Here is a 12,029-nt window from a genome sequence, read left to right on the forward strand (position 1 = left end):
TGTTTTATTTTAATGTTACCCAGAGTAGATGGATGAGTTGGTGGATGAGCTGCAGGAAGAGCTGTGGGATGAGGTGCAACAGGAGGGTGCTGTACTGCTCCAGGTCCCTGCCCTGTAATTGCATTCCCTCCTCCTTGCGACATGCTGCTCTGCGACTCGTTGATGGTGGCATTGTTACTTGTGCAAGAAGCCCCACCTCCAGCATCCGAATCTTCAATGTTTCCACCGCTGTTACAGCCAGCTCCACAACCTTTCCTTAGTCTGAAAACATAATGCAATTACATTAAGTCTGGTCACCTGAACATCAGGGTTCAAAAAAAAAAAGTGCTTTATGATGACAAGCAAAAGGCTTTACTCAGCACAACCTGTAGAGACAATTTTATCTGATTTTAGGGAATATTATTTTCTCAGAATAGGCTTTGTAAGTATAAATGTTGCTTTCTAGGAGATTGCCATTTTCTTCATGACAGCCATTCAAGTCACAGTTATGATAAGCCAAGAGTTTAGATAAAATAGCTTTTTAAAAAAGCCAACTCCGAAGTGATAAAATTCTAAATATAAAATGCTGGGAGAACATCTTGGTTATTTTATATCAGTTTAGTAAATTTATGCTCTTTAACATACATGTGGTCTTACACTGCAAAAGTCTTTTGTCTATTTATATGAGCAGGAAAACAACTTTATTGTTGCTGTTTTTTGTTTTAGTTTATTTGGTTTCTTGTTACTTACAGGGACATGCAGTTGTTTGAAACATATTGCAATTATTTCAATCATCAAGTCTTGTGTGACTTTTGAACATTCAGATGATAGGTTAGCAAACATATTCCATGTATATAATCATACAGGCTTTTCACCATGTTGTTTGCACTAGTAAACCGCTGATGGACACACAGTACAGCATATTTGTTCATCCTTTCAATTGTTACTTTTTATTCTTCCTTTCTTTCTGTCCCGCTCAAAATACACCAAGAAATCACTTCCAATTTTATTTGCCCCTGCGCTCCAGAAAAGCTTGGATCCAAACACTGTTCTGTGTTACTCTTTTACCTGCTGCTCTATCCATATGTCAGACAAGCAGATGCTGATAGAAGACATACACCTCAGACTGTAATAAATATGGCACATTCCAGGGTGAAGCAGCATGTTCTGTTTTGATGTGCTGTAGATGTCTAAGTGTACATAAGACCACCAGAACAGCATCAGGACTGCTGCCACTGTTGCTTTTGCAGCCACTGTCGTAAGGGGCCAGAAGTGAAGTAAGAGTTCTTATGGCCTATGAAATGCATCGCAGCAAGAGTTTGTATTGGGCTACCAGGAGGTGATATGGAAAGTAGATTACATTATTAATAGTTACTTGTTCTAGCTCTGACATACAGGATATTTAAAACCATTCATACAATTTTGAACAATAACTAAAGCCTGAGTTACTATGTATAGGCATACTCTAACACCATTAATACTGGCACTTGCACACTGCACGTTTACCAGGCAGAAATTCTGCTTTTCTGATTAGACAGTAAAATTAACAGTACCAAAACAAAAGTAACACAAGTTACATTGTCTCATTATCAGATCTGACATTAGAACTGTAGTTGTAATTCTTGCACCCAGACTTTGTCCTCTGTTTTATTCTAAGCTGTCAGTCAGTTTGTAGCTTAATTCTTGTATGCCTTGAAGATCAATTCCTTCTGCCAGGGTTAATCTTCAGGTTAATCTCCACTTATCATATTCTACGGATGTACTCAAAATAAAAGTCAAAGCTTGCTTTTATGCCACTGAATACTATAAATCATGCCCTGCTGGCATGTATGAGACTAGTTAATGACATATAGCATCGTGAATACATAATGAGAATTCACTATTTTTCCTCAACTCACCTATGCCACGTAGACACTATGAAGTTTCTTATATTTCCTAAACTGATAGCTCCCCCAAGAATCTCCTTAAGCTGTTCATGACTATCTGAATAGGAAGTAGTCAAAGGTGAGACGTAGATGGGGTATCCAATTGGCTGGTCACAAGAAGAGTTGATCATATTCCTCAGAGCTTGTTTTGCATTTTGGATACTTCCTCTTTCTGGATTGCGATTGCGCAGGAAGACAAGTTCCTGCTGTTGTCCTGCCCACAGGCCACGCACACACTCCTTATTCACCTGCAAAAAAAAAGCATGACAGAAGCCAAGTAAAAAAGCTGTGTCAAACTGAAACAGGGAGAGCATGAGCAGACTGCTCTGCCTTTTACAGGTTTCTACAAGTGTACATGTGAAAGAACTACACTACAGAGCTACAACCATTCATATTCACTAAAAGGCTGAACTGACAGACAGATTTCAAGTCAGGAACGGATTTCCTGATGAAATACTTCTATATGAGACAAAGCTGTCCCAGCAATGACAGGCCAGTAACAGTAAGGTAATGATCTGAGTTAACATAACAGTTTAGTATAATCAAGATATACCACAACATACTGTAATTCTGTGGAATGTACACAGAGCTTACCTTAATGACCCTGAAACTGAGATAGCGCTTATTCAGCATAATGATTTTATATTCGTTGGTGCCATCATCCATCACATGGCGCAGGGCAAGTAGGGAGGGAGAATTGGAAAGAACGGCACTCCTCCAAGCAGGGTCCCCTTCATGTGCTATAACTAGATTTTCTTCGTGGGTTGTTATGGCTTCATAGAGGACAGAAGGATCATCATACTCATCTGGAGAAGTGAAGTGATCCTGTTTCCAAGAATGATTGACATTTCAGATGTAACTACGTATAAAACGAAAACCTCTCACACCTCAAAAGTTTGTTTCCTATAACGTAAAGCAATCATTGAAACAAGCTACCTGTTTATTCAAGTAAATTTTAGTTCAGTTTTACACTGGATTTTATAGACTCATAGAATGATTTGGGGGGTGGAACGGACCTTACAGATCACCCAGTTCCAACCCCCTGCCATGGGCAGGGACACCTCCCACCAGACCAGGCTGCCCAAAGCCCCATCCAGCCTGGCCTTGAACATCCAGACACTGGACATCCACAATTTCTCTGGACAACCCATTCTAGTTTATATTACATGTATTCATATTGAAACCAAAATGTTTTTGCAGGCAGCCTTTTAGCTTACTCATAAGCATTCAGCTGCAAAACTCACCAAGGTACTATTCACAAAGTCACAAAGTCACATACAAGTCACAAAGCACTATTAAGACTTATATGAAAATAGCTACAGGAGGAAACACACTAAGTTTTATCTGTATTTTCTATTAAAAAGTTTGCATTAATTCTTAACGACAGACTATTTCAGCAACAGATACTATCACAGAACTTATACTACTGACAGTCAAGTAAAACCACCAAATTTGCAAGTTCAATTCAGTATTCAGGCGTGTTACTCTCAGATAAAAATGGACAGGCTAATAACTAAATTCCCAATCCTGCCCGAAGCCTCAATATGGTATTACACTGCAGGTGAATAAAATCCCATCGTAGATTAATAAAATGATGTTCAGAAAAGCTGCTTTTATTCTTCAATGTTTGTATTTTCCTCATTTTATTTTGTGACTTAAGCCCGTTCTGAACAGTAGCCCAAACATACTGAGAACATTTCTGAACTGTTCCAGGTGTACTTCTGCAGCTTTCAACCAAGATTTTGCAATTATTCCATTTTGCTACATGTACTTTTAACACTTATATGCATTCTGTTAAATTTGAGGAGTTCCTTGTGTTATGTGAAGGAGTTGAATCAATCACTGCTAACTTTGAGACTTTGAGAATGTGCAATGAAGGCAAAAACTGCAACTCGAACTACTGTTAAAAAAGACAGTTAATATTTACCTGGTTGCTGTAACTTCCAAGCACTGTTCTTCTAGAGTACCAACACTTCCCCACACACACACCTCTAAGAACTTACTGCTCAAGTTTCTTGTACTTGCTAACCTTTGTAAACAGACTTGCTAGACAGAATTCAGGACTGTTCAACTTCACTCTCACTTACTAAAAGACCAACCCCAATTTCAGCTTATTGAAATGCTTCTTCCCACCTGAAACTTCAGACAGAATGAATGAATAACACTAAAGAGCCTGTTATTATAACACTTCAAAAGAAGAATTAAAAGCACAACTCTCCATGGACAGAGAGAGAGGGCTATGCAGCTTTGAATAGCATGATAAACTTGTAAGCCAGATACATATTTGTGGGGAGGGGAAGAGGGAGGGAAAATACCAGATAGACTGTTCATAACAGAATTATCTCTAGACAGATATGAAACAGGGTATGAAATATTCTCTGATCTACATTTTATGTAATTTTCAAGCTCTGAGCATAAACTGCATTCCCTTTTTCTCTATATCCCTTTCCAGATGAGCTGTAATAAAACAAAGGACAATATGGGATGTTTACTCATTTTCAATTGTCTGCTTCTGTAACGTGCACTTTTTTTTTTTCTTTTTGAGATTTTTATTTTTCTCCCTCTACTTTCCCTGGAGACTTGAATCTGATGTCTCAGTGGTAAGGTGTGATGATACAAGAACAAGTGTGCTGGCTGTCTTTATATACAGCACTACCTCCACCTACATATCTTCAGACATTAAGTTTTGGGGAAAATAGTCATCGAAGCCTGTCAATAAGAGCTGAGTGCCCTGAGTATCTCTCTGAACATTTAACCTTTAAAAGAGAGAATATATAGAAATAAAACTTATAAAAAGAGCTGGAGACAGTTTCCTGGCAAATCTCTCACCTGATGTAGTTTAAGTGACATTCGTATTCCAGGAACCACTACTTTCCTCAGCAATTCCATGTCAGCAAAGATCCATTCATCTCTAATTGATGATATACGGAAGTCACCCTTAAATAGGGCATGTAGGCCATACAAGAAGGATTCCAGATTACTGTTGAGAAGAAAAGTCAGCCCAAATATTAACACAAATATTAACATTTCCACAATTATTATCATTGACAAGAGTGCAAAAACTAAGCTGTACAGAACAACAAACAATTTTTCTCTATAGAGAAAAGAGAAGACTGGAGGAAGATGGAACATATGCATAAACATATGTGTAAACAAAGTCCGGACATGAGGTGTCTATGTACACTAAACGTGATGAAACCGCATATGCAACAGACTGTATTTATATGAACTACAGTAAACAAACTCTGAAAAATGCCTGATTTTATTCAGGAGATTATTAAAAGATATAACTTTTCAGGGAGTATACGATAGTGGACCAATCAAAAAGGAGATGGAGATGGAGCTTCACTTGTGGATGATTTTAGCACTGAATACAAGTTTCAACAGCGTCTTCATACTTAGTGAGATCATTTCCTTTTATGAACAGAATGAAAAATCAAATGGTCCAAAAATTCTTGTGACTGTGTATCTACAAGACCTTCATGGGGCAATTTGCTGGTACTTAAAAGAAACAGTAAACTATTTCCATGAAAGTTAAGTAAAATAGTGATTATTTTTGTTTGTTTAAAGTCAGTATCCAGCTAACCAGTAGCTTCCACATCTGATTGTACCTATTTATTTTGTTTAAAAGCCATTACTTCGCAGTTTCCTGAAACACATAGCTATATTTACATTGTCTTTCTGTCCAGCTTAAGGAAAGATGACATTATATTTTATTTTCTTTCACGAAGAGCTATTTATCCAACATCTAACCTAGGAATCTGGAGTGATTTTGAGAAAGGCAAGCTTAGAACAAGATTTTATTACCTAGACATATGATGTGAAGCTGTTCCCAATGCTCTCCGCCCCAGAACACACAGTCCGTAACAGAGTGTAACAAGGGGTGAATCTTTACTTGAATCCAGTGGCTTGCAGTAAGGAGGAAAAAAAAATCAGGGTGAATGGAGTGAAAGAATTGCCACAGAACTGTTCTGACTGAAAGAATAAAAAGCCACACAAAAAATGCATCTATATGCACGTACCTACCCCACCCATCATTCTTACTCAGATTTTAATTAGAAATTCTTTTTTTTTTAAAAAAAAAAAGTTGCAAATGCTCTGCATATTTGTAAAGGCAGATATCCATACTATATCTGAAAAAAGGAACAGTAAGATGAACAGTTGTAAGCAACTTTTCTCATGGATACTGTGTATGTTGTATGAAAACTTGTTGAATAGCAAGATTATTGCATTAAGACAAAATATTTTTAGTGAATAACACAGATTCTCATTTACTGGTTGGGAGTATATGATTGAGTTAATCCAAAATTTCCCCAGACTACACCTTATTCAGGGAGCCACTCACCCTCAGCCCAAGCCATTTATTTGCAGCTCTTTAAGGTATATACTTACCAACAAAATAGTAGCATGCACCTAAAAGATTGAACCTGATTTTCAATACCTACACAAAATGCTTCACAAGATAATCACTTAATATATTGAAAAGACTTTCTCTGGCTTTTTTTAAAATGGGCTACTTAAGCTTCTCACTCCAAAAGTAAAGCTCAACTCTGAAACCTCTGGCAGATCATTCAACAAGTGAAATCACTTTATATTCCTGTCCTTTAATATCAATCGCTTATTGCTCATTCTCAAATGCAATGCTACTTAGAAAACGTTACATACAGCTTTTCGGAGAATCAAAGCATTCTTCTACTGACATACTAGTGTCCTTATTTAAAAGGTGGGAAGATTTGGAGAGGAAAAGAACAGGATACGGGATGATCATTCACAAACTTACAGTTCCAGTGGTTCAAGGTAGAGGTATAATATGAATGCTAATAAAGAAGTAGTTAATCTTATAATCTGGTGGCAGGTTTCTATTTTAGGGTTATTTTTGAAATGTTGGCATCTGAACACCCAACATCAATTCTATAAACACACCTTTCTCTATTCAGATAAATGGCTGAGCAACTTTCAACTGATTCATTTGACTTGGTAACTGTAAAAGGCATTAGCGGACACAGCTTCTCTAAGCAGTATACGATGTAGTTTAAATTCAAATCTCAAGAGCAAATGATCAAGAACAATAACCCATATACTGATGTTTCAATTATACAATCATTGCTTCAATTTTATGTATATATAAAATACTAAGTCAAGCCAACAAGGAAAAAAAATGAGAATCCTCGAATAGCATATACCTTTCCTCACATATTCATACCTACCTTTTCTCTTCGAGAGCAGCAGTATTCTATCCAGTTCAAATAAATCATACAGAAACTCTCTCTTGAGATCCCTGCTAGACGGTGGTCATAATCCTCATCGATATTGGGGTTAAATGTTGGGTCTACGTCAACATAATTGCGGTCTGTGCACAACCGCAGTCCTTCCTGCATTGTCTCATTAGCTAACCATTCCTCTAACTTGGGGGAAGTTGTGACATAGTAGATGATTCCCTGAAACAGTAGTAAAAAAAATACATGAGTCAGTATTGCAACAAAAAAGTTAATCTCAGATTTTTTCAACTCATTCATTTATTTCCTTGATAACAAACAGAAATTATACATGATAGCATTTATTTAGCTCACAGATGCAACAAATTTGGTGGCACAGAAAACACAATACAGGTTTGTATACATGCGTATTTTTCAGAGACTATCAAGAGTTCAAAACATGCACAAGGGAATAAGGAAAAACAGATAGAACAGGACTCAGGACTCACTAATTTTGAAGAAAAATAACTAAATTGGTGTTTTTATTTAGTGAATATTGACGCTTAGATAGTAAATTTCAAAATAACTCAAATATTAAGGACAAGACAGTTCAATACATTTCTATTTGGAGGAAAAAAGCATTTGTGTATGTGTCTTGGAAATATTCCAACATGACTTTTTTCAGCTCTGAAGGAGTAGCTTACAACAGATCATGAGTAGCAGGTAAATAGATTATGTGAGGTCTACAGAAAAAATCTGCAGATGTAATAGGACTTCTTTAAACAACAGAAAACCCACAAAGATGGCTATGGGCAGTTTTTGAATACTGAGGCTTTCTCTAAGAACAACATACCAGTTACTTTACTTTTCTTTTACAACACAGCTATTGCATTTGAGTAATAGCCTTTCAGCTTCTACTCAAGTCTCAGCTAGAAATAGCATCTTCTCTTTGTCCAAGGCTACATGGTTGTTTTCCTACTCATAAACCCAAATATGAAGTAATTATCATTACAGTCAACTCTGTCCTTTGATTAAGCTGTTTATACAACTATAACTTGTATCAGATTCTATGATCCTCTCACAAGAACTATTAGAAGTTCAAGGCATTAAACAGCTCCTGGCTGTAACCTGGCTACCTCCCCCCAAGCTTGTACTGAACTGAATTATACCTTCACGTAGTAGGTGGTGAGAATTTTCCGGAGATCAAAGACTTGAAGCATGGAAGCTGCACTGTTGTCAGTGATACTGTAACCCTCCAGAACATACTTTGTCACAAGCACTTCCCAAGCTAACCAACGTTGCCCAAAGGCAGCATTAAAGGAAAGCATGTGAGGAAGGTGGCCAGGTTCACAGCAACAGAAACCTTCATCTTCTTCTACACCTTCAGTGATGGCCTCTACTTCTCTTTGCTGACAATAAGTTCCTTAGGAGAAAACAGAAAAAAAAAAAAGAGAAGAAAGAGTTAAACATTTTATACAATTGTTTTAACGTTGACTTCTATTTAAAAGTGTTTAGAACCAAGACAGTCTCCAATTATGTTTCTGTAACAACAGGTCAACTCCCTGCCAATGAACAAGGGTGGAATGGCATATTCTAGTTAGGTTGCACTATGAATGAATTATCATAGCCATTGCACTAAAATTGAAAAAGATATAGCATCAACTCTGTTAGAGGGAGCTAGTTTTCCTCACAAGGGGTGAGAGGCATGAAGAGACCCTGAAGATCATTTTCAAAGCAATTAATTCACAGGATGGAATTGAAAATAACTAGAGTTTCCAGAGAAGGCTACTTTGTGGCATAGACAGTTAATGATGTGTAAACACACTCACCTCTGAATTCAAGCCCTCTGAGCTGGAAGGTGACCAAGCCGTTTCCTATCTCTATAAGGTGTACTAGTGCATTGAGGTAGTCAGAGGCTAAGATGAAGCAGTCCCCAGTACTGTAGTTTCCCCACCGACCCAATAACAAGTCTCCACATAGGCTGTGCTGAAGGGAACGGGTTAAGTGTTCATAGAAGATTGAATTCAGGTTGTTATCATCTGAGCCTGCAGAAAGATTCATTGAAGTTATCATTTCCATGTTCAGAAAAACTTCAAGCTTGGTTGTCAATTATCAATTCACTTCATGTGCTATGTTTTTCTTAACACTACTGTAGTTTTCAGGTCATCAACTCCCTGTTCCTCCTCGCCCTGCCTCAAGCTTTGCAAGACAACTACTTCATATTAATTCTAAGTGAAGCTTAAGATTTTTGACCAACATTTTTTCCTTCTTACTTCTCCATTTTCCAAATTATTATTTCAGTTTCACTCATACATTTCCCATCAATCTATTCCATATAATAATGTTCAAATGCAAATGAGCACAGAAGCTGCTCCATAATGACCGTTGTAGAGGTCTCATCACCATGACATTGAGACACTCTCAAATAATGTTTGGTTTTAGTTAACTTAAGAATAAAAAAGTTAATGCATACAATGATTATAAATGAAGAAGTAAAGCAGAGACACAAAAGTAGTGGGGAAACATGAAAAGCTTACAGGAAAGTAAAGAATAATGCAAGGAGAGATGACGCAGGAAAAAGTAACAGGAGACAACAGTGGTTTTGGAGAAGAATCACGTGACAAATTGAACATGAATCCTGTAAAAATCATCTATATCTTCGTTCCTCATGAAAGAGAGAGAAACTGTGTTGTGTATATATATATAATAATTAAATAGAAAAGTGACTGGGAAGGTTACCTGGATTTCGATCAAGCTGTGAAGCCAGCCTCGTATTTGAATGATCCACACGCTTTGTGCTGAAATAAAATGAAAATTGCACTTCACAATACTGTAATCTTAATGTTTAAAAAAAAAAACAAAAAAAAAAAAAACAAAAAAAAAACTTAAAATTGCATATCTCTGAGCACAAGTTACCTACAAAGCTAAAGTAGATACTGATCAGCTTCCACACTATTTCAGAAACAAGTTCATTCAAAACATTCAGTGCTCTAAAATAATTTTCTTCGGGGAAAATAAAATAGCAGTTCTTGAAGATGAACACTTATTTTGACACAGTTACAGGTTTAAAAACAAAGGACACAAACTTTAAAGGTCTTATTTCACCTACTTGTAGTCTCTTTCCCAGAATTTGACAGGTCTGGCATAAGAAGTGATAAATATTGCACTTCCCAGGAAAGGATTCAGTGGAGTAGAGAAGAAAGCTGACACAGCTGCTTGGACAAACAACATTGCAGAATCTGTAGGATAAGGATTAAGGAAGGCAAAGCAGCAAAAACTTTTTTCAAGCTTCTATAATAGTACATTAAGTATACAGCAACACCAAGTAAACATAAAACAAACTCCAAGAACTTTTGTGCAGCAACATTTCTACAATCTCCAGCTATAGAGGGCATTTTTCTTGCTTTTACAAACAAACAGGTGACAGTTTGGCACTGGACATGCTGATAATTTTCTGAAAATTCTACAAAGAATGCTAACTTAATATTCCATTCAAACCAGTCTACACAAGCAATACTCAAAATCCCAGATCATATAGCTCATGACTCTTGAAAAAGGGAAATGATTGTCAGAAGAAAAGCTATGTCACTTTCAGAATGAAGTAACTCCTACTTTATGTTTCTTTTATGTTAGAATTCTGTTCCTGCTTTGTCTGCTAGTGTAAAACTCACATCATTGCAGCATGGTCAAAAGCATGTACAGTTTTTCATTAATGCTCATCGGATAAGCCTGCTCATTCAGTAGGTATAATACATAACCATTATAATGCAACACTGAGAATTCATAAGACATGATTTCACAAAAAGTCAGCATTTTTAAAGGATACGTGGCACAGCAAAGGGTTGGGCAAAAGCATGGAAGGCAGATCCCCATGTGATCTGCCAGGGAGCAATGTAGGTATATACAAATCTCAACTTATAAAAGAGTTCCCAAAGCTGTGGAAAAGAAATAAAAGAAAAATAAGTTATTTTGCTAAAAATCAACATGCTTTGTAGTACAGCAATATATCCTGAGGAGTTTACTCGTTCCCCCAGAGTTCTTTTCGGTCCACCAGAAGCCTTTAGACTTACAAAAAGGATGCAATGAGGAAGCAAGTGACACAATATGCACTACATCGTTCTACTAACAGAAACTCGTGAGATTTTTAGAAAGATGCATATGCTTTATCAAGCAAACAAATGCTTTGAGAAGGAGAAGTCTTAAAGGTCTTATAGCATATAGATTAAAGTGCCAATAGGACTATGGATCTGGACTGGATCAGTTATCAGTTAAGAGCATAGCCAGTTTTCCCTTTTGGATGACCAGAAACAGAGAGTTAGTTACCTTGCTGAAGAGTATGGACATGAAGAAGAGATCTAGCAGCATGGTCTCAGTAAAACTTTTGTAATCAAAAGTAAAGAAGAGCACTGTGAAAATAACAGTGACATACTGGCACGTTGGGCTACTGAATGATGAACGCAGTAACTTCAAGCCAGCTATTGTGATCATTAAAGCACCCAACCTGTGAAGGAAATTCACAGAAAACAGTTATTTATCTGCTGTCTGAAGGGGTTTATAGACCAGCTAAATTGTTGCTGTCTTACAATGCCAATCTCTTCAAACTCAAGGTTTAGACTTGTTCATTTGTCTTGCATGGTGGTGGTGGTGCCTGTATTAGTTTTATTTATTCTTTAAAAGCAATTTCAGACTTTAAGAGGTTACTATCCAAGCCTCTCCATCAGCATTTTCAAGCCAATTTAGGTTAAAATAATAGTAAGTATTTGAAAGAGTCCTACTAAAGAAAATCAAAGGTGAAATATCCCTCTACTCTGAACATAAGGCCTTAAATTTAGGTCATCAATATAAAGATGCAAAAATGCTGGAATTGCTCTAGATTAATCAGCAAGAGAATGTTACTGAATACTGGGTTATTTCCAACACAACTATACTA

The 12,029-nt window shown here is 36.9% G+C and overlaps 1 protein-coding gene across 6 annotated transcripts in view; it reads right to left on the reverse strand.

The window, feature by feature from the left end:
* Positions 1-12,029, reverse strand: part of PCNX1 (pecanex 1) — an 86,622-nt gene that overhangs the window by 11,586 nt on the left and 63,007 nt on the right. For all 6 annotated transcript variants that reach the window (XM_032189043.1, XM_032189044.1, XM_032189042.1 and 3 more), the window contains 12 exons: positions 11,423-11,600; positions 10,926-11,034; positions 10,209-10,338; positions 9,839-9,897; positions 8,929-9,144; positions 8,269-8,522; positions 7,112-7,342; positions 5,712-5,812; positions 4,734-4,884; positions 2,499-2,729; positions 1,878-2,152; positions 20-261 (listed from right to left, as the gene is read on the reverse strand). In XM_032189043.1, the coding sequence (XP_032044934.1) occupies positions 20-261; positions 1,878-2,152; positions 2,499-2,729; positions 4,734-4,884; positions 5,712-5,812; positions 7,112-7,342; positions 8,269-8,522; positions 8,929-9,144; positions 9,839-9,897; positions 10,209-10,338; positions 10,926-11,034; positions 11,423-11,600 (2,177 nt within the window). The remainder of the gene's footprint in view (positions 1-19; positions 262-1,877; positions 2,153-2,498; positions 2,730-4,733; positions 4,885-5,711; positions 5,813-7,111; positions 7,343-8,268; positions 8,523-8,928; positions 9,145-9,838; positions 9,898-10,208; positions 10,339-10,925; positions 11,035-11,422; positions 11,601-12,029) is intronic.

The sequence above is a fragment of the Aythya fuligula genome, chromosome 5 (assembly GCF_009819795.1).
Source record: "Aythya fuligula isolate bAytFul2 chromosome 5, bAytFul2.pri, whole genome shotgun sequence".
Classification (NCBI taxonomy): Eukaryota; Metazoa; Chordata; class Aves; order Anseriformes; family Anatidae; genus Aythya; species Aythya fuligula.